This window comes from Pseudopodoces humilis, chromosome 20 (genome assembly GCF_049639895.1).
Source record: "Pseudopodoces humilis isolate 2021_Gansu_Grassland_sample_001 chromosome 20, ASM4963989v1, whole genome shotgun sequence".
In the NCBI taxonomy this organism is placed as follows: Eukaryota; Metazoa; Chordata; class Aves; order Passeriformes; family Paridae; genus Pseudopodoces; species Pseudopodoces humilis.
In genome coordinates this window covers 10,402,911-10,422,073 of record NC_142219.1, presented here as the reverse complement: position 1 = coordinate 10,422,073, position 19,163 = coordinate 10,402,911, and the positions used below count along the sequence as shown (strand labels likewise).

The window sequence follows — 19,163 nt, the reverse complement described above, 5'->3', positions numbered from 1 at the left end:
TGGAGATATCCCAGAACCTTTTGCACACAATCCTGCGCCATGTGTTCTGGGATGACCCTGCTGGAGCAGGAAGGCTGGACCCACAGTGGTCCCTTCCAGCTTGACCCATTCTGTGACTCTGAACGCCGCTGGTCGCTGGTGTCCCTGCAGTGTCCTTGATTACTGAGTGAGAGCGACTCTCCCAGTCACTGCTCTGGCAGGCAAAGATCATCTGTCGCTATAGCTGAGGCTGAAAAAAATACCCAAAAAACCAAGTATGATGCTTTGGAGGGCATCCTGCTGCAGAGAACATAGAGTTTAAAAAATATTATATGAGAAAAATAGGAGAAAATCATGGTGTGGTCTGATGATGGTGCTGAAAGTCCCAATATGGCAGGAAAGTCCTGGGTGAGGGAGCCCAGCTCATGCCCTGGGAATGCAGTCCCTGGGCTGATTTTAACAGCATGATGTCATCTCTCCTGAGAATGGGTTAAGTAACTTCTTAAAAACAAAGCTGGCAAAACTCCTGGATGATTCAAATAATGTAATAAGCAGCGCAAGGTTTTTTTTGGGGAAAAAAAAAAGTTTCTATCTAATGTGGCCTGATGCTCCTGACCAGAATCGAGGCACCTTTCCACTCCTCCTTGCAATTCCTCACAAACCCTCCCTCCTGTTCCCCACGAGGCTTCACTTTAAGTGAAGGAAACTGCAAAATTAACAATCTAAAGAAAAACTAAATAAAGTTAAAGAAAATAAAGCAAAGTTGAAGAAAACTATTTGCGAAATTACTCAGGTGCACCGTGAGGGTTGTGATGGGTTTGGGTTTTTGGGGTTTTTTTTCCCCGTCATGTTTGTCCTCGTAGCACAGGTTCCGTTGCCCCGCGGAGCAGCGGTGGCACCGGGGAGGCTTCGGTGATGGTGTCCGGCAGAAGCGGCGTCCCCTTGGGCTGCGGATCCGTGGGTCCGGATGCGAGCGGACCCCCGGCGGAGCACCGCCCCCGCCCCCGCCCCGCCGCTGCCCGAAGATGGCGGCGGTGCGGCTGTGGCGCTGCCGCTGCCCCGCGCTGCTCTCCCGGCCCGCCGGGGCTGTGTGGGCTCGCCGCGGCTTGGCCGCAGGGCCGGAGATGCACTTCGGCTTCCAGAGCGTGACGGAGGAGGAGAGGAGGGAGAAAAGTGAGGGAGGCGGCGGCGGGAAAGGGCGGGCTGGGCCCGGAGCCGAGCTGGGCTCCCGGGCAGCCGGTGATCGTTCTCCAGAGTGCTGGGGACGTGTTTGGGGCTGGGCCCTTGTTTGAGGCGTTACCGGGAGTCCCGGTGAATAATATCACTGTTACTTCCCTCAGCTCGGGAAGGCTGTGTTTCTCCAGAGACCTCTGTCGGGCCGCAGGCTCAGTAGGATTCAATTTATTTTTTATTTTCTTTTGTAATGAGTGTTCGTGCGGTATTTTTGAGCTCCACATAGTGACAGACCTCCACAGTGCAAAAAAAGGACACGCTTTACTTAGACTTTAGCATTTTAAGTAAATTGCATCTCATTCCCATGTCCTTTCTTTGCAGTTTATCAGGTCTTTGAATCGGTGGCCAAGAAATACGATGTAATGAATGATTCAATGACTCTAGGAATTCATCGGGTGTGGAAGGATATCCTCATGCATAAAATGAACCCTTGCCCAGGAACACTCCTCCTTGATGTTGCTGGGGGAACAGGTAAATAATTTTGGTGAGTTCCACATGACAATGCCACACTGTTTTTCAGCTGTTTGTGTCTTTTCAGAATTACTTTGCCTGCTAGGATTTTTTTCTCACCCTTAGCTCCCTGTCTTTAAAGCTAGTGAAGCATCTACTTGTCTTTCCCAGAGAAGGGTTGAGAACTAATATCTTTGTGTTTTGTAATATCTTGCTTTGAGGGTCTGAAAGTGTTATAGTCCTGCCATAATATGCTATCAAAAACTGTAAATTTGTGGAATGTCATGGACTCTTTGTTTTTAAAAAGTTCCCCTTTTGTCTGTATACATGTATACACACACTCTTTTTGTGTCTATACAGTGTGTCTGAGGGGGTGGTTTTATAAATATAGATGACTAAAAAGGAATAATAAGTCGTCTGGATGTTCAAAGCCTTGTTTCAACTTTCTTGAGTCAGGAAACATGCCAAAATGTGTATCTTTCCTTTAAAACAACTACAGGTGACATTGCCTTTCGATTCATTAATTATGTTCGCTCTGTACGACAACGCCAGCTCCAGAGGAAGCTCAAGCAGCATCAGAATTTGTCATGGCAGGAAATTTTCGAGAGTTACCAAAAGGACAAATTTAACTCACTTGGGGATTCCCAAGTGGTGGTCTGTGACATCAACAGAGAAATGTTAAAAGTTGGGAAGCAGAAAGCACAGCATCTAGGCTACTCTGAAGGTAAATAATGCATTGTACCATGGCAGTAACATTCTTGATAGTAAGAAACTGTAAGGGGCAAAGGTTTTTTCCTGTGTACATTTACCAAGAGGGGGAGCTGTGCCTGGGGAAAAGGAACATGAGTTGCACAGTCACTGATTGTGCATTTTGTCTGCTTGCCAATAACCCAGACATCCATGCTCCACAGACAGACGTGGTCTTGATCTTTTGGGGACTGGGAAGCAATTCAGCTGCAAATGCATCACCTACTGATCATCCTGATGGAGGGAGCATGGCTTTTCATGTTCCTCAACCTGTGGAATCTTTCTACCAACATGTGTTGTTTTTGGCTATTGTTGCATGGCAAGATGTTAGTAATTGTCTATAGCTACAGTTTGAGCAGAGGTTCTCTTTTTACAGCTTTGCCACAAACAAATGGCAGCCAGCGGTGCTTTCCACTATGATGCAAGTTTTGGGCTAAATCTTTGTGGCACATACACACTATGTGTATGTGCAGAACAATGACCTGTTTTGCTGATCTGCAAAATTAACTACTCTGTCTGAAAAATTTGTGAGTATAGGTCAAGGTGTCTTTCCTCCAACAAAACTGCAAAATGGAAATACTAGTTTTCAACATCACTTTAAAAATAATCAATTCCTTCTAGAATGGGTGAGTTCTAGCCTTTCTGGAGCAGTCTGTATTCAGTTCTGTGACTTTTCTTTCCCTACAGGCTTGTCCTGGGTACTTGGGAATGCTGAAGAGTTGCCCTTTGATGATGATAAGTTTGATGTATACACAATTGCCTTCGGAATCCGAAATGTAACTCGTATTGATTTGGTAAGTTACTATAGTGTATCCTGAGATGGGGTCCTTATGATTTTTTTATTCTACAAAGGAAGCAAAGTTGGAACTCCTTTGGATAGAGGAAGATCCTAGACTACTCCTGAAACATTTAAAATAAGTGGCATGTAGTATGCAACTTGTTTGAATGGAAAATGCAATTAAGTGCCCCACCTTTGTCATAAAAAGATAGATTTATACCAGTTGCACCCAATCCTTCCAGCTTTGCAAGCCACACAGTCTGTAGGGCAAAGGGCTGGACGCTGCAGTCATTCCCCACCTTCTTCTGACCATGCATGGCTGGATCTACACATGCACAGTGCAGTCAGTCTGCATCTCTCAAATCTTCCTGCAGCACCTGATCTATATCCCACCAACAGTGGGTCCAATGCTTCCTGCCCTTCTGTTTCCCTGCCTGAGCCAACAGAACTGCCAGAGCAGAGTGGGACAGAGGCTGCTGCTGTTGAACCAGCCTGTTCAGCCCACTTGTGCTTTACACTGGCAGAGCTCCCTATAAAGAACAAGTACCATTTTAATTAGGATAAGTAGTACTCTTTGTTCTAAACTATCTCTGTCCTTTGAGAAGGACTGGCTGTTGTGGGGGTGACACCTGTCTGGATGCACTAGTTGTCTCTTTTGGAGGAGTGTGGTACCACCTTGGCAGAGCTCCTGTGGAAGGTGAAGCATTTGGATCCAAACCACCTTGAACCATGTGCCTTTGAACTTAATGTGCATGGTTTTTCCTGGTGCTTTGTCTGCACCCTTCCAAAGCACAGGCTTTTTGCCTTCATGCATACAGCAGTCTGGTAGCAGAGCTCCCTGGAGACCTGATACAAAACACACCCAAACTGCCAACTCTTTCAGAGCTCCTATGTAGTGTTTATATTTTATCCCATAGGAACAGGACAGTTGAAGTCAAGCAGATGTACAACCTTTAGAGGTTCTGGAATACAGCTCTGCTCTTGTATGAAAGAACATAAAGTTTTAATCAGGATTTTGTCTAGATTCTTGTTAGGTATTCTATTTTGATGCAGGATGGAATTTTCAAAGTAGCCGAAGATTTTCTTGTTTCTCTTTCCTTCCTGTTCTTACACACTGCTCATCCGAAACCCAGTATTATTCCTTCTTTGAACCTTTGGGTGTGCCTCACGGTAAAATCTTTTCTTTTGATTTAAAAAAATGATCATGCCCATTTTTGATTTTCAGTTTCTGGTAGCTGAGTCACCTTCTCCCTTTTGTGTTTGGTCTGTAATTATAAGAGCTCTGCCAACAAACTTTCATCAACTGCGAGTAGGGAAAGAAAAGAAAATTGCAAACCCGACATCACAGTTTTGACACAAAGCCTTGTAAAAATCTATTTATGTAACAGCAAGAGTATTTGTGCTTTGGGTTTGTGGCACATTTGGGTTTTTTTTTTACTTGTCTTGTGATGCTTCTCTACAGTAAATATTGCAGGTTGCCAGTCAGGATACTCTTCATTCCCCTCAGTTCATCAGAATTGCATGATAATATCACATGGCATGATAATAGGCAGGTGCTGTTCTACAGAAGAAAACTTATCACATCTGCTTTGTCTCAGGCACTTCAAGAGGCCTATCGTGTGCTGAAACCAGGAGGAAGATTTCTCTGCCTTGAATTTAGCCATGTCAGCAACCCTCTCCTTTCCAGGTAGGAATGTGGTGATGCTTTTTGCTGTGTCACAAGGCTCTCTTGTATGTACTCAGAATAAGAGCTGGAGACACTTTGAGACCACATCTTGGTGCACTTTTAAAGTTAGCTACAGGCTGCATAGCATAGTGGCAGAGAGACCAGCTCGTGTTGGAGAGGGTTTAAATTTGTTTCTTTTAATCTGTATTTACTGTCCTTTGTGCAGGCTCTATGATCTCTACAGTTTCCAGGTTATCCCTGTTCTGGGTGAGGTTATTGCTGGTGACTGGAGGTCTTACCAGTATCTGGTGGAGAGCATCCGACAGTTCCCCCCTCAGGTAAAGCAGGATTTTCCCAAATTCACTAACACACAAAACACAATTCCAGCATAATCTTGTGGCCAGCTGGTTTATGGGCCTTCAGGTTGTTAATAATTGTGGCACTTATTTTTCAGGAGGAGCTGAAGGCAATGATAGAAGATGCAGGCTTTTTCAAAGTGGATTATGATAATTTAAACTTCGGCATTGTTGCCATTCACTCAGGTTTCAAACTGTGAGTCTGTGTAGCAAAACACCAGAAGTGTAATTTTCATGAAGAATATGAAAGCTGTGGAATTTTAACGGTATCAAGAGGAGTTCTAAGAACTTGTGCAGCAGGTCCTTGCTCAGCAGCCGGACTCAGAAGAACACAAGTTACCTCTCCCCACCAAGAAAGAGTGATTCCAGTGGTGTTTCTTACACTTGCATTCCTCTTCAAGTGTAATGTAAAGGATATGGCCAAAGCTGAGCACTGCTAACAAGTGGAACAAGTTGGCAGTGGGTGTGGATACAGAAACAAACTGATTAGTCTCCAAATAAGATGCCTTTCTTTTTACTAATCTTTAAGGAGGATGTTATACTTGTGAGAAGTAACTTGGATTTATGAAGTAACTATGGACTTTTATGAAGCTGTTATTATCTTTGTCACGTGGAGTTTAAGGATTTTTTCCCATGACTCCTTTACTTCTTTCAAAGGCAAATGATGGAAGGCTTATGAAATAAAAGGGCTCTGCATCAACTTATTTCCACTTAAATCAGTCTTGTAAGAAGGTTTCCTAAGAAAGGATGGATTTAGGATGTGGGAATAGAGGTGGGGATATTCATCCTTCATTCACATGGCAATAAAGAGGGTAATGCAAGAGGGCAAAGGGATAAACTCGTTCCAAGGGTTTTATTAGCAAAGAAGCCATCTTTTGAAAGAAAATAAATACAAGGAAGACATTTTTGCTTTTCTGTATAGCCACAATGAAAATACGAGCCGCTACAGCAAAATCCCTGCCCATTAACAATACAACAAAAGACCTGAAGATCAAGGTGTGTTTCCCCAGGAAGGCTGAAGGTGGGAATCAATGTGCAGTCCTGTACCCAGGTGCAAGTTTCAGTAACAGTCCATGGTTCTAGCCAGACTTGAAAAGAAGAATAGCGACTTGGCCGAGGTAGAAGTAGATGAAGTGCTTGGTCTCATGAGTCACATAGCTGCCAAAGTTCCTTCCCACAATGCAGTGCCACGTGGGATTGTATTTCTTGTCAAATTCCTACAGAATAGAGAATTAGAAAGTCAGCATTTTCATGGTAATTATACTAATATTGTCTAACAGTTGGGGAGGTTTTTTTGGCAATGATTTGTCACTTGTTAACAAGTATCGCTTTTGGAAGAAAGCAATTAAGGAGCAGCATATGTTCTTAAGCACAAGGATCATCTGTCACTTTATAACTCATCTGCTGCTTAGTCATACCAAAAAAATATTTTAAAAAGTGCTTCCCAGCAGAGCAGGAATAAAACATACATTTGGGGTGGTAACTTTACCCCTAAAGTCATGCCATGATCTCAGACCATAACTTCTAAGAATCTGTCTGCTTGTTCTGAATCTCCAGTGAAGCTGGTATTTTGACTTCATTAGTTGTTTTTTACAATAAGGATGCTGAAAGGACACTTGATGGAAAATTCTCTGCCACATCCCTGACACCTGGTCATAAGATGGTGTTGTGATATGCTGCTGTCAGGAGCCTGCTACAAATAAATTCCTGTGTACAGGTCTACAGTGAGCAAACCCATGCAGTCAATGGATTTGTACTGCAGTACCTAACAGCTATCAGCTGAAGAGATTTTTGTGAGGACATGGAAGTTTCTATTCTGCTCAACCAAACCCTTTAGCTCCTTGCAGCTCAGTCAGGCTCCCAGTAGGAGTCAAGAGAAAAAATGTGACAAACTGTAAGCTATGAACCATCTGTTCAGCATTAGCATGAACAGCTTGTCTTACATGTGGTGGGAAAGGGAAAAAAACCAAACCCACTTATTACATGGTCGTCAAACCACCACTCTTTAAATAGGCTGCACAGAGCCTGTGTCTTGTACCAGCTCATCAGTCACAGGGACAGTCAGCTGCCACTCCATCCTCACGTGGACAATGCGACAGTGGCAGAAAAGGTGCAAGGCACTACAAGAGAAAAGCAGAAGGACCTAGAAAGGTCCATATAAAGGGTGGGGAAAGGAATAGAAAAAGTCTAACTCGATTATCTAGTGCCTCTAGAACTTGTTTCTCTAGAGCTACTTGCCTAGCAGCGTTCTCCCCAACTGATTTTTCATGAGCACATTACAAGCCAACATCTACCTTCTTTATGTGAGCAGCGATGTCCTTCTCAATGTTGTATTTCTCCAAGGCTTGAGTTGCACATTCCACTGAGTCTTGCTGCATCTCTTCTGACATGTCCGCATTTTTGATCACTGCCTTTCGATCACTCATGATTGCCTGCTTGGAGAAAAAAAACGAAGGAAATTCAGAGTTGCAGAAGCACCTGCCGGAACCACCTGCTGCCGAGCAGCCCCACAGGTAGCGCCATTCCCAGCGCGCTCTCGGACGCCGCGCGGTGCCCCCGCCCTGGCCGGGCGTGCCGGGCACGGGCACGGCCCCGGGCACAGCCCGAGCAGCGGGGCTCAAACGCCGCCTCCCGTTCGGCACCGGCTCTCCGGCCCGGAGCCGCACAAGCGCCGCCGCCCTCCCGGCCCTCCCCAGCCCCGCTCCGGCCCGACGAGCCCGGGAGCTCCGCCAAAGAGCGCGGCCGCTCCATCGCCCGGCCCGACGGCCCTTCCCTCCCCCGAGGGAGGCGAAGGAAGCCCAGCCCGCGCGGCCAAGGGCTCGCAGCCTCGCCTGGCTACAGGGTACCGCCGGCAGCTGCTGGGGATGAGGGAAAACCGGAGGCGGAGGCCGGGGAAGAGCCCAGACACGGAGGAGCCGCCGGGACACGAGGGGTCCCCGGGTACCGGGATGGCCGAGTCTCTCCGGGCACCGCCCGCGCCCCGTCCCTCACCGTTCGGGCGCTGCGGGACCGGCGCGGTGCAGAGCGGACAGCGCTGCACTCTGGTCCGTGCGCGCCTCGCAGCGCCTCTGCCCCGCCCCCTGCGCGCCGGCCGCCCCCATTGGCCAACGGCTCCGCCTCCCCAGCGCCCATTGGCCAGCGCTGCCGGTCCCCGAGCTCCCATTGGCCAGTACTGCTGGTCCCCGAGCGCCCATTGGCTGCGGCGCGGCTCCCGGCAGGGTTTTACTGCAGCGTTGTCTTGCGGCCCGGGATGCCCCGCGCCGCGTCCGTTCCCATGGCGACCGGAAGATGCGGGGAGGCAACGAGAGCACAGGGCCCGTGTTTTGGGATGATGAAGTAGATTTGGGCTGTGTATGGAAAGCTTTCAGTGCTGACTGCCGTGGTACTGGTGTGCTGCGCCATGGGGGGCTTAGGTTGGACATTAGGAGGAATTTCTTCACAGAAAGGGAGATTAGACATTGGAAGGGGCTGCCCAGAGAGCGGTGGTGTCACTGTCCCTGGAGGTGTTTGAGACTGGACATGACACTGAGTGCCATGGTCTGGTTGACATGGTGGTGTTTGGTCACCGATTGGACTCAATGATCTCAGAGGTCTTTTCCAATCTAATTCTGTGATTCTATGTGGCATCATCAGGTGATCCTGGATAAAAAAAACAAAACGTGTTCCTTAAAGTATGTTCAGTCTCCCAGGCATTGTAATGTGTCCACCAGCTTCTGTAAAACACCTTTACATAGTTGATATGTGGGCCCCAAAAGCCATTTTATTACTTGCCCCAGCCTTGATCACACAGATGTTGAGTTTAACCAATAATCTCAGCAAGACTTTGTTTCTCTTTGGAACAAGCTCTTGTTGGGAATAGCCCTTTCAATAGTACATGAAATTACTGAGAGAATACTGGGATATATTATCTGGGGCAGCTGTGTCAGTAATATGCTCTTTACTGAGAGTGAAGCCCACCCATGTCAAAGGAAGGAGTTCCACAGCTTGTGAATGGCACTCGATCACCTGTCCTGTTCACCTGTTTCCAGCTGTGTCTTTTCAAGTCACACTAAGTGACCTCTGATGCAAATCTCTGACCCATGTTTACTGGGTATGATCAAGTCAACTGCAAACTTTGTTCCTTTAGTGAACCAAATCTATCAGACTTTTACACCATCTTTTGCAGACCTCACTATTTCTGCAACTCTCGCCTTTTTTTGTTTGTGTTTGGTTTGGGGGTTATTTTGGTTGGTTGGTTGGTTGGGTTGCTTTTGTTTTGGTTTTTTTTGTTTGTTTAAATGAAACAAGATGTTTTGGTTGATCCTCAGTGCTCTGTTTTCTTAGTTTCACTCTCCCTGGGGCACTTTCTGCTGACACTCTTGTCAGCAGATAGAACATTGCTGTTGTGTCTTCCACAGCTGGTGATGTGTTAATAACACATCAACCATGTCTACAGCAAACAGCACAGGATAACTTAAAAGAGCTTTTTAAATACTGGTTGGTAGGACTCCCATTTCCTTGTAAAAATTTTTTAAAAACCCACCTCAAGAGCAGGCATTCACCTCACTTGAAATGTAAATATTTTGCATATTTATTCAGTGTAGCTGCCTGCTGAGTGTCACTCAAAGAAAAAGCAGCATAACTGCAAGCAACTCTTTGCTTTTGCAAACTCTAAGGCAACCTCAGAAAAATAAAGTGCCCCCAGAAATAGTGAAACTGCATAAAGCAATACTGTTGTCACCCTAAAATATCTCAGGAATAACTCCTGACTCCCAGGTTTTAGCATTCCAGTTAGATATTATTCACAACTTTGCTTGTGTGCTAGAGTTCTGAGTGGTCTTGGGACCACAGTAAGTAATTAATTCCCAAGACTGTGTTCAGTATCTGCAGCACTTTGAGTAGATCTTTGAGTACTGGACAGTTTTGTGCTGACACAACGGAGCCATTTAACAATCTTCCAAGTGCTTCCACTGAACTTCAGAAACACCCACGAATCTCTGAGGAGGTGGTTGTGTTTGGTAGCTGCAGGCAAATTTCTCTGCATTAAGAGATGGTTTGCTGAAGGAACAATTGTGATGACGAGTGCAGGAAATGTCAGTGTGGGTGAGATACACGTAGTTAATGAGAAACATTAAAGCCTGAGATACATTAGAATCCTACTTGTTAATCAAGAATATAAAAGTAGAGTTTCCCTCAGGACAGAGCTGCAGGGAAAGGCAGAACAAATAAACACAGGAGATGATAGCTGGGGTAGAGGAGGTGCTGAAGAAAACTGGGTAATGGATAAGGCATCTCATGAGATTTCTCTCCCAGATGGAGGTTAGGCTGTAAGCACTTTTTGTGAGGTGGTTTCTTACTCTGTGTTGCACAATGTATCACTGTATTAGCAGAGATTTTTCCTGGGGCTCCTAGTTAATACCAAAATGTTAAATAATCATTATTAGCAATGAAACAACTTCCATTTTCTTTTTCTTTCCACAAAAGTGAAGAAATCTCCACACTGGAATTTTCTTTGTAAATTTGGGATTTATATGCAAGGACTTCCAATTCAATTTTGTATCTACAAGTTTGTGGTGGTGGAAAAATGTCAGCAGGTCCAAGTGAGGTTATCTCCATGGTCTCCAGAGAAACTGGATCCATTTACTGAGTCCTGCAGTGAATGCAGGTGAACCAGCACATGAGGAGTGTCTCTCCCTCTCTCAAAGTGCAGCCAGGGCCCAGCAGGGCTCAGCACCACCAGTGTTAGACCCACTGAGGCACTGACATGCCCTGCCCCACAGGCAGCTCATCTACCCTCTGTGAGCTTTTCTTTTTGGTGGTTGCAGGTGTCTGAGTCAAGGTTGTAATTCCCTTATTTGTGATGAAGTTGCATTAAACCCCTTCATTAAGGAGATGTGTGTTTTCCACTTTAAATGCAGTTTGGGCCGCAGGGAACAAGCAGCAGGCAGTCTGTTCTCTCACTAGAGTGTGTGGGAGCAGCACTGAACTGGCAGTTTTAAGTTTAGACTGTGCTGCATTGGGAATGTGGGATCATCTTGTCCAAATTGTTGGTTTAGTTGTTGCCTTTAAATAGTTACTTAATGCTATTTTGGGTTAAAAGCTCCTGCAGGCATGCAGTTCCCTCTCAAATTCCTCTTCCTTTTTCTGCATAAATAATAATGTCCCCATTCTCTCTGATGGTAAAAGGAGGAGGCCAAAATGGATGGACAAGAGGGGACTTCTCAAAGTGGAAATGACCTGATACTATGATTGTGGTGTTAATCATATTGATTGACTGATATTTTTAAGTCTTTCCTTGTTATGATTTATATACACATCATAAATTACTTATAGGGTGAGTCTATATTTTTAAAACTTCAGCATTTGCAGGGTCTGAATCTTGACAAGTCTGAGACCAAATACAGTGTTACAGCTTTGCAGAGGATTGGATTACTGGTGTTAAATACAGGCTTTATTTCAATACCCTTGAAAGAATTCAAGTATCATAGTAATTACATGTTTTATGCATCTATGTGAGAATATTATGGATGTTTAAACAAATAATGAAGTAATTACACAATTAAGAGTGGGACAAGGGTTTGCTCTCACCTCCAGACAACAAAGTCACTCTGCCAAATAAAAGCACCAAGGTCATCTGCCATGCTGCCATCCAGCTTCAGAGACATTGAATATTGCAGCAGCTCTACTAAACTTTTACACCTTCTTTCTTCTGTCTTGCAAGTGCTCTCCTTTTGACCAAAATACATGCCAGGATGTTTCAGCTGTGACTGCACAAAACTTCATTTTCACAAAATAAAATAATGAATGGGGATTTGGTCTCTGGGCTGTCACTAAGAGCCCTGCAGAAAAGTCTCTCGTTCTTCCAGCTTTGGTAAAGGGATGTTACCTGAGAGAAAACAAAAAACAAGTTGTGTAAGACCAGCTGTAAATTACCTTGTGGGCACGACACCCTGGCCTGGAAGTGTTTCTCCAGTTTGCTTCATGATCAGGCTGCCTAAATAGCCTGAGAAAGTCAGGAAAGTAAGTCCTGTCTGACTTCCTGTAAGGAATTTTTCAACATGTGCAGTAACTTCAGAGTCAGGTCAGCCTCTGTACTGCTTCTGGACCAATAAATTTCACACTGTTTTACACAGATGGCTACAGTAATTTCTTTTAGTACTCCCTATTATTGATTAGTATTTCTGAAAGTAAATGCAGCTATGGCAGGTTATTTTCTTCAGGGTAATTCAGGCAAGATTAAGAGATTTTTATAAGCAAGCCATTACCTGGTGGAGCTACAAAATACTCCTCTACTTTCTCTCTGGCATTTTCCAGCAGCTCTTTAGTGCAGTTGCCTTCTGTCACATCATCTTCTCTGAGATACAGACACCTGAAGGACAAAGATTACTGCTTGTCTTTAAACTATTCTGTGAATATGAAGGGTGGCTTATCTCTAAATCTGGTTTTGGTCTCTTAAATAAACAGTGAGACAAGTACTGGAACGTTTTGAAGCACCCAAGAATGTCATTGGCAGGCATTTGGGAGATAGTGTGACAATTAAGTCAGATTAAAAAACTGAAGTTCCTCTTTGCTTTGCTCACACATAAAAATTACATGTGCCAATGACAACCTTCTCCCACACAAAACCACAGGAAGACATTTTGAGCAAAGGGACCACACGCATCGTGATTCCCAGGGAAAAAAAGTCACAAAAGCAAACAGTTTGATGCATTAACAGATAAAAGGAGGCTGCTGTAATTCACCACCTGTCCTCCAGCACTGAATCCATCGGTTCCACGCCGTCGGTGTTTACTTCATGGAGCTGATCAGCAAACTGGATCGCTTTCTGCAGCCGCTCCACGCCCTCCGCATCCCTGAAATCCACCAGGGCCAGGTGCTCCAAGTGGTCCAGCACTTCCACTGACACTTTCTGCTGCACAAAAGCATCAATACGGACAAAAAAAAGTGAAAAAAAAAAAAAACCCAGTAAGTTTAATAGTGCTACTTTATTTTAATTAGAAACTGGTTACAGTTCAAAACCGGAGTTTACAAACAGTCCTAAAATCGTTAAGGCTGGGGAAGACCTTTAAGGGCACCAAATCCAAGCCACTGGTCGGGACCCGCTGATTGCTGTCGCTTCCTTGGGAAATTTCCTGGGCTTTTCTGCTGTTCCCGCTGGCCCGCCTGGCGAGGGGCGGCGGTGCCGGTGCCGGTACCGGCGGTGCCCGTGCCCGGTGCCCGCAGCGCGGGGGGACCCGCCCGGCGCGGAGCCACCACCCGACGGACAGCGCGCGCATAGCGCTTCCGCCGCCTGACGTCACAGCCCCGCTAGTGACGCCACCGGCGCGCCGGAAGTGCGTCACTGGGCGGCCCCCCGTCCCGGCGCGGCCGCCGCGATGAACAGCGTGGGCGAGGCGTGCACGGAGCTGAAGCGCGAGTACGACCAGTGCTTCAACCGCTGGTTCGCCGAGAAGTTCCTCAAGGGCGACAGCGCCGGCGACCCCTGCGGACAGCTCTTCAAGCGCTACCAGCTCTGCGTGCAGGTGCGTCCGGCCCCGCCGCCCCCTGCACTGCCTGCCTCGAGCGGCCTGGCCCCGCGCTGAGCCTTCGTGCCGCCGTCCCGGTACCCCAGGAACAGCGTCGGGTCTCACCAGTGACCCCGACACGCAGCTCTGGGTTTATCTCGCCCTGTGTCCGGCGGTCAGGACGTGGAGTATTTTACAGGCGTCTCCTGTTTTTTTTGTACGTGGCTTAAGGTTGCTCTGTAGAGGCTGCAGCACGTTTCTGTTAGACGGACTGTAGTTCAGTGACTTCTCACTACATCCTTCAGCAACTCTAACGTTGAAGCTTTATTCAAACCAGCTTTTAAGATTACTTTTTCTAGTAGAGTATTTTTTTTTTCTTAGATGATTTCTATTCAGGCAACAAGCGACAGGACGAGAGGTTATATACTTAAACTCCACCAGGGAGGTTTAGGTTGGACATTAGGAGGATTTTTTCACAAAAAGGGTGATCAGACGTTGGAATGGGCTGCCCAGGGAGGTGGAGTAGTCAGTGTTTGAGGAGAGCCTGGGCACGGCCATGCCGTGGTTGTCACGGTGCTGTTGGGTCATAGGTCAGACTTGACGATCTCAGAAGTGCTTTACAACCAAACTGATTCTGTGGTTTTGTACCAAAGGTAACATCCTGTAGCCCTATAAAGAAGTTGTGAGTTTAATTATTTGGTTTTCTTTTTCTTCTTTTCAGAAAGCAATCAAGGAAAAGGACATACCTATTGAGGGCCTGGAGTTCATGGGCCAAAGTAAAGGAAAAACTGAAAACTCCTCTTGATGTTGGTTGTATGGGTGCAGTCACTAATAGGAGCCTTTGGACTAAGCACCATCACCAGGTGTACCACAGATGCCACCTGAATAAGACCTTTGTTAATGGCTTTATAGGAAGTGATGAATGTTCTGCTTGTGAAAACAAACGGCTAAAAGGAAAAAAAAAAAACTCTGGATCATCAGCAGTGGTAACTGCTGCCTCCTTTCCAGTGAAAGTTGGTGGTGGCTCAGCATTGAATGGCTTAAAAATCCATGTGATTTAACTTCCCACTGAATGTACTCTGTAATGGGGGAATGCTGGTTGGAGTGGGCTGAGGTGGTTTCTTTGTGACTGATTTATTTTGCTTATTTATGTAGCACTTGAAAGTGTTTCAAAAGAATATGGAGGGGGTTGATGTACTTTCTATCATCTCTATGCTGCTGAATTTTGGTGAAGAAGTTAGTTTCATGTCATCCTGAATGCTGGAGGGCTTAAGCACTGTTTTGTGTCAGCTACAGAGACGGTTTTAAAGCACTAGAGGACCTGCAACAGTTTCGCTAAAATAAATATACCAGGTTATATTTTGTTCAAGTAGGCAACTGTGCAGTAGAGTCTGATTGTGACCCCTTGGAGAGATGGAAGTGGCCTGCTCAGCAGCTGAAGAGAAAACTTTTAATGCAGAAGTTACTTCAGCCTCTTCTGAGGTACTGACACATCCACAAACTTGAATACCCTCTCCTTTAGCATTACACATCCCTGTGGTTTGATCCTCGCACAGGGATGGAGCAAAGCTTGTCCCTCTCCTTACACCAACACAGTGAAAGAGTAAAAGGTATTATGGCCTGGGGACAAATGATAATTTCATAATTCTAAAATTACAGTGAGGAAGAAAGCAAGCTTCACTGTCTGCTTTTAATTAATACTAATCCTCTAAAGGTTTTACTTTAAAGAAAATTTAAAAGGTGCAGTTCTCAAACATTACAGCTGGCCTGTCTGCACCACAGCCCCCAGACACTGAGTCCTGTGGGCCTTGTGCAAAGGATCAGGAACTGCTGCAGCCTGAGGCTGTTGTTCCTGTGCAGTCACATACCCAGGTGAGCCATGTTCTTGTTCTCAGGTGCAGAGAGCTCCTACAGTGGGGTTAAATACAGCACTGAAAAAACAGGCTGTTGCCGAAGTGCTGTGTCACTCAGGTTTAAATAAAAACAGGCCTAAGAGAAGGATCTATAAACAGCATCTTGAAGACAGCTAATGTATTTTTTAAGGAATAACACACAAAACCAGTTTGCTTTTCTATGATTTTCATGTAGGGCTAAATATGACTTTGTCAGCTTTAAAACAACTGTGCCCATCAGTGCCTTGTACTTTCAACACAGGGAAACTCATCTCAGCAATCTTTTACTGGTAAGCAGACAGGAAAAAAAATCACATGGAAACATCGAGAAGGGCATCTTGCAGTACCCACTTTGATTCTCTCTTGTCATCCATCACTCCTTTCAACAAGATGCCAAAGCAGCTGCTGTGTTCTACCTTTTGGGGAGAACCACATTAATGATAGCTGAGACAGAGCTCAGTTTGACATTGTGGAAAATATATACAAGTTACAGTAAGAACTGGAAAATGTTTGAATTATAGTGAGCAAAAACTTGAAAAGGAAGGTTGTGCTGGCACAGGTGTTGGCTCATGTAATCCCTTCTACTTCAAGCAGCTTCTGCATGACACAGTACATGTTAGTACAGACAGAAGCAGTAGAGCCAAAATTGTGTTTTCTTCTGCAAAAGCTGTGTGAGACTTTGTACAGACTGCAGCTTTATGGAAAGCAGAGTGGTGAGCAGGATCTGTGCTGATGTACCTGAAAAAAAGAGCTGAAGGTGAAGTGTGAAGGCAAAGCTTAGCTCAGTATCTTTGCTGCCACTCCCTCTGCCAGAAGGGACCAAGAGAAAATCACCTTCATGACTGTTAATAAATATTGCAAAATGGAGAATGTGTTTCAGTATATATTGAATTTTAACCTACATGTCTGTTCTTCTGGCTGTGAGTTTAGAATCATCACTTAAACCAGACATGAGGAATATGAAACTGATTTATGTCCTATGCCAAATGCACTCCTGTTGTTTGTGTTACCAGACACAGGAACATGTGTTCCCATCCAGGCAGTCAAAGCCCTTTGTTCCTGCACTCCTGGGGGAAACTTTAATGCTTTATGCAAACACTGAACTAAAAAACTTCTAAGGATTCAGGTAAACAAGTCAAATCCCAAATTCACGTTCAGAGTTGTTTATTTAAAGGACCCCATCACAAGTACACACAGGGGGCCACAACATTATTCAGCTTCATCACAGAAGAAACACCGAGTTTCTGAAACTATGACCCCAAAAATGATGGCTCCCACTCAACAATCTTGTTCAAGATGGGGAGAGACAAAGTTCTGGCTGTTGTCAGGCTCTTGGTTTTAATCTTCATAACCAGTTGGGAGAGCGTTAACGTGGGGGTTGTGAAACAGAGTTTTATTCCCATCACCCCAGGGGAAACGCTGTTGAAAGAAGAAAGAAAATAAGCCAGTTTTCTGAACAATCCCTACAAGCACCTGAAACCCAGAACAGTACAGACACATCAATTCTCCCAGACAATTAGTGACAAGGCAAGAGGAAATGGCCTCAAGCTGTGCCAGGGAAGGTTCAGGCTGGACATCAGGAGGGATTTCTTCACAAAAAGGGTTGCTAAACATTGAGATAAATTGCTCAGGCTGCTGAGGTCACTGTCCCTGAAGGTGTTTAAGCTGGATACAGCACTTAGTGCCATGATCTGGTTCACAGGGTGGAGACGAGTCAAAGGTTTGACTCCATCTCAGAAGATTTTTTCAATCTAAATGATTCTATGATCACACACCTTGACAGCCTGGTGAATTAAGCAAGCTGGCTCCCAGGATGTAGGAAGCAAGAGTTGGAAAACTGTCTCCCTTAGCTGGGAGCCACAATCTCTACACAGCACAGTCTATGCTTACTTAAACATCCACTGTGCAGTATTATGAGGACCCCAATTTTGAGTATTTGGGATCTCCACTGCTACCTTTTAGATCTGTATTAAGTACAGCAGCTCTAGGACTGAAACATTTTTCAGTAAGACATTAGGAGGATGACTTTGGAGTGGGAAGGCCTGTGAATACCATGGGTACTTCATCAGAGCTGTGACAAACTCTTACTGCCTCAGAAACAGCCATGAGTTACATCAGCCACGCTCTCAGGTAGCGATGGAGAAAGGAAAAGACCCTCTGAGAGGCAGGAGAAGAGAGCTGTTAGACACGGCGGGCAGCAGTACCTTGGTCCTGATGCGGAGGTGGGGGTAGGGCACGAACTCGGGCCGCTCGTGCTCGTGCCGTCCCTTCAGGTAGCAGTTCAGCATGCACACGGCCACGCCGGGCAGAGCCACCACGAACGTCAGGATCTTCCAGGTGCGGGCTGGGCGGGGCAGCAATCAGAACAACAATCAGCACCCTGTTAGCGTTACTGACCCGGCAGCGCCGTAAATACAATTAGCGCGTTAACGAGGCACTAATGAACCCCGTGTCCGAGCGCGGGTGCCCTCCCCGTCTGTAACAGGGATCCGGGCTCACGGTTCAAGCCCCTCTGTCCCGGCGGGGGCTCACACCGAGCGCCTGCCACGCCCCGTTCCCAGAGCGAAGGGCACCGGCTGTCAAGGGCAGCGCCGCGCCGGCCGCGGGCCCCGGCTCCGCCCTCGCCCCGCAGAGCCCCGTTACCTCCGCCCTCCTCGTGTGCCGCCGCCGCCATGCCGCGCGCCAGCGGGGGGCGCGGGGCGGCGGTGCCGAGCAGCAGGCGGGACACCCGGCCGAGCGCCGCCACGCTCTCCTGTCCGCACACCGGAACCGGGGCCGGAACCGGAACCGCGCCGGGCGGGACCGACGGCGGCAGCGGCCGCGCTGACCTTGAGCGGGGCCGCCCGCGCGCACGCGCCGCCCTGCGCGGGAGGGGCGGGGCGGTGACGTCACGGCGGGACGGCCTGAGGGGCGGGCCGGCGCCATCTTGGTGCTGAGGGCGGAGCTGGGGGGGCTCGTCCTGGAGGCGGTGACAGAGCCGCAGGGTGACAGGCACAGCCTCGCTTGGCTTGGAGGTGACCTCGGGAGCATCGTGTTCGTCCTGTGACCCAGCATTACCGTGTCAGCCAGGCCATCGCACTCGGTGCCATGTCCAGTCTTCCCTTAAACGCCTCCAGGGACGGTTATTCCACCACCTCCCTAAGCAGCCCGTTCCAATGTCTGTCCACACTTTCTGTGGAGAAATTACTCTCGATGTCCAACCCTAACCTCCCCTGGTGCAACTGGAGGCCATGTCCCCTTGTTGCTATTACCTGGGAGAAGAGGCCGATCATCACCTGCCTACAACCTCCTGTCAGGTAGAGAGTGATAAGTAGTTAAGAGAGTGAAAAGTCCTGGGGCTGTGGGGTCAGGGAGAGTGCTGGGGAAGTCCCAGGCTTGAGGGGATCAGAGGACCCCTCAAATGGTGCAGTTTTGCTACCTTTAATGTGTTTTTAATTACGTGGTTTCCTGGGATGATTCTACTGAAATAACATCACTTGAATGAACACAAGATCTTCAGAGGAAAAAAAAAAAAAAAAAAAATTACAACTATCTAGGTTCTCTTTCGGTTCTTTATTGGACCCTGATGGTTGGCTTTGA

General features: G+C 46.7%; 5 protein-coding genes across 8 annotated transcripts; 2 read left to right on the top strand and 3 right to left on the bottom strand.

The window, feature by feature from the left end:
* The first annotated feature begins 995 nt into the window (after positions 1–995).
* Positions 996–5,914, top strand: COQ5 (coenzyme Q5, methyltransferase). Its single transcript, XM_014253668.2, has 7 exons — positions 996–1,152; positions 1,534–1,683; positions 2,162–2,386; positions 3,097–3,203; positions 4,786–4,874; positions 5,080–5,191; positions 5,308–5,914. Exons 1-7 carry the CDS (start codon positions 1,005–1,007, stop codon positions 5,407–5,409), a joined length of 933 nt encoding a protein of 310 aa, XP_014109143.2. The 5' UTR covers positions 996–1,004; the 3' UTR covers positions 5,410–5,914.
* A 129-nt stretch (positions 5,915–6,043) lies between these two features.
* Positions 6,044–8,326, bottom strand: DYNLL1 (dynein light chain LC8-type 1). Of its 3 annotated transcripts, none has more exons than XM_005524429.2 (3): positions 8,201–8,326; positions 7,504–7,641; positions 6,044–6,426 (listed from the first exon to the last, which is right to left on the bottom strand). In XM_005524429.2, exons 2-3 carry the CDS (start codon positions 7,633–7,635, stop codon positions 6,289–6,291), a joined length of 270 nt encoding a protein of 89 aa, XP_005524486.1. In that variant the 5' UTR covers positions 7,636–7,641; positions 8,201–8,326; the 3' UTR covers positions 6,044–6,288. The 3 variants fall into 3 exon arrangements, with proteins under 3 accessions (XP_005524486.1, XP_014109144.1, XP_014109145.1); XM_014253669.2 differs by having other exon boundaries at positions 7,504–7,644; positions 8,201–8,299; XM_014253670.2 differs by having other exon boundaries at positions 7,504–7,644; positions 8,154–8,226.
* A 3,286-nt stretch (positions 8,327–11,612) lies between these two features.
* Positions 11,613–13,481, bottom strand: GATC (glutamyl-tRNA amidotransferase subunit C). Of its 2 annotated transcripts, none has more exons than XM_005524604.3 (4): positions 13,252–13,481; positions 12,934–13,100; positions 12,454–12,557; positions 11,613–12,074 (listed from the first exon to the last, which is right to left on the bottom strand). In XM_005524604.3, exons 1-4 carry the CDS (start codon positions 13,462–13,464, stop codon positions 12,019–12,021), a joined length of 540 nt encoding a protein of 179 aa, XP_005524661.1. In that variant the 5' UTR covers positions 13,465–13,481; the 3' UTR covers positions 11,613–12,018. The 2 variants fall into 2 exon arrangements, with proteins under 2 accessions (XP_005524661.1, XP_087921224.1); XM_088065098.1 differs by having other exon boundaries at positions 12,934–13,097.
* Positions 13,482–13,525: 44 nt separating this feature from the next.
* Positions 13,526–15,064, top strand: TRIAP1 (TP53 regulated inhibitor of apoptosis 1). The gene is made up of 2 exons (XM_005524428.3): positions 13,526–13,710; positions 14,414–15,064. The coding sequence occupies exons 1-2, from the start codon at positions 13,564–13,566 to the stop codon at positions 14,495–14,497; spliced, it is 231 nt and encodes a 76-aa protein (XP_005524485.1). The 5' UTR covers positions 13,526–13,563; the 3' UTR covers positions 14,498–15,064.
* Positions 15,065–16,731: 1,667 nt separating this feature from the next.
* COX6A1 (cytochrome c oxidase subunit 6A1) lies at positions 16,732–18,396 on the bottom strand. The gene is made up of 3 exons (XM_088065099.1): positions 18,228–18,396; positions 17,789–17,928; positions 16,732–17,003 (listed from the first exon to the last, which is right to left on the bottom strand). The coding sequence occupies exons 1-3, from the start codon at positions 18,256–18,258 to the stop codon at positions 16,923–16,925; spliced, it is 252 nt and encodes an 83-aa protein (XP_087921225.1). The 5' UTR covers positions 18,259–18,396; the 3' UTR covers positions 16,732–16,922.
* Between the last annotated feature and the right edge of the window lie 767 nt (positions 18,397–19,163).

What these genes read in the sequence shown, in the direction of transcription:
- COQ5 (XM_014253668.2), top strand. Translation starts at nt 1,005, where the DNA reads ATGGCGGCGGTGCGGCTGTGGCGCTGCCGCTGCCCCGCGCTGCTCTCC. An exon ending in GCATCTAGGCTACTCTGAAG is followed by an intron (nt 2,387 to 3,096) that starts GTAAATAATGCA and finishes CTTTCCCTACAG; the next exon opens with GCTTGTCCTGGGTACTTGGG. An exon ending in ATGTAACTCGTATTGATTTG is followed by an intron (nt 3,204 to 4,785) that starts GTAAGTTACTAT and finishes GCTTTGTCTCAG; the next exon opens with GCACTTCAAGAGGCCTATCG.
- COX6A1 (XM_088065099.1), bottom strand. Translation starts at nt 18,258, where the DNA reads ATGGCGGCGGCGGCACACGAGGAGGGCGGAG. An exon ending in GGCACACGAGGAGGGCGGAG is followed by an intron (nt 17,929 to 18,227) that starts GTAACGGGGCTC and finishes TGCCCCGCCCAG; the next exon opens with CCCGCACCTGGAAGATCCTG. An exon ending in ACCTCCGCATCAGGACCAAG is followed by an intron (nt 17,004 to 17,788) that starts GTACTGCTGCCC and finishes TTCTTTCAACAG; the next exon opens with CGTTTCCCCTGGGGTGATGG.
- DYNLL1 (XM_005524429.2), bottom strand. Translation starts at nt 7,635, where the DNA reads ATGAGTGATCGAAAGGCAGTGATCAAAAATGCGGACATGTCAGAAGAG. An exon ending in TCGCTGCTCACATAAAGAAG is followed by an intron (nt 6,427 to 7,503) that starts GTAGATGTTGGC and finishes TCTATTCTGTAG; the next exon opens with GAATTTGACAAGAAATACAA.
- GATC (XM_005524604.3), bottom strand. Translation starts at nt 13,464, where the DNA reads ATGCGCGCGCTGTCCGTCGGGTGGTGGCTCCGCGCCGGGCGGGTCCCC. An exon ending in TGGATTTGGTGCCCTTAAAG is followed by an intron (nt 13,101 to 13,251) that starts GTCTTCCCCAGC and finishes GCTTTTGTGCAG; the next exon opens with CAGAAAGTGTCAGTGGAAGT. An exon ending in GTATTTTGTAGCTCCACCAG is followed by an intron (nt 12,075 to 12,453) that starts GTAATGGCTTGC and finishes GTTTTCTCTCAG; the next exon opens with GTAACATCCCTTTACCAAAG.
- TRIAP1 (XM_005524428.3), top strand. Translation starts at nt 13,564, where the DNA reads ATGAACAGCGTGGGCGAGGCGTGCACGGAGCTGAAGCGCGAGTACGAC. An exon ending in GCTACCAGCTCTGCGTGCAG is followed by an intron (nt 13,711 to 14,413) that starts GTGCGTCCGGCC and finishes TCTTCTTTTCAG; the next exon opens with AAAGCAATCAAGGAAAAGGA.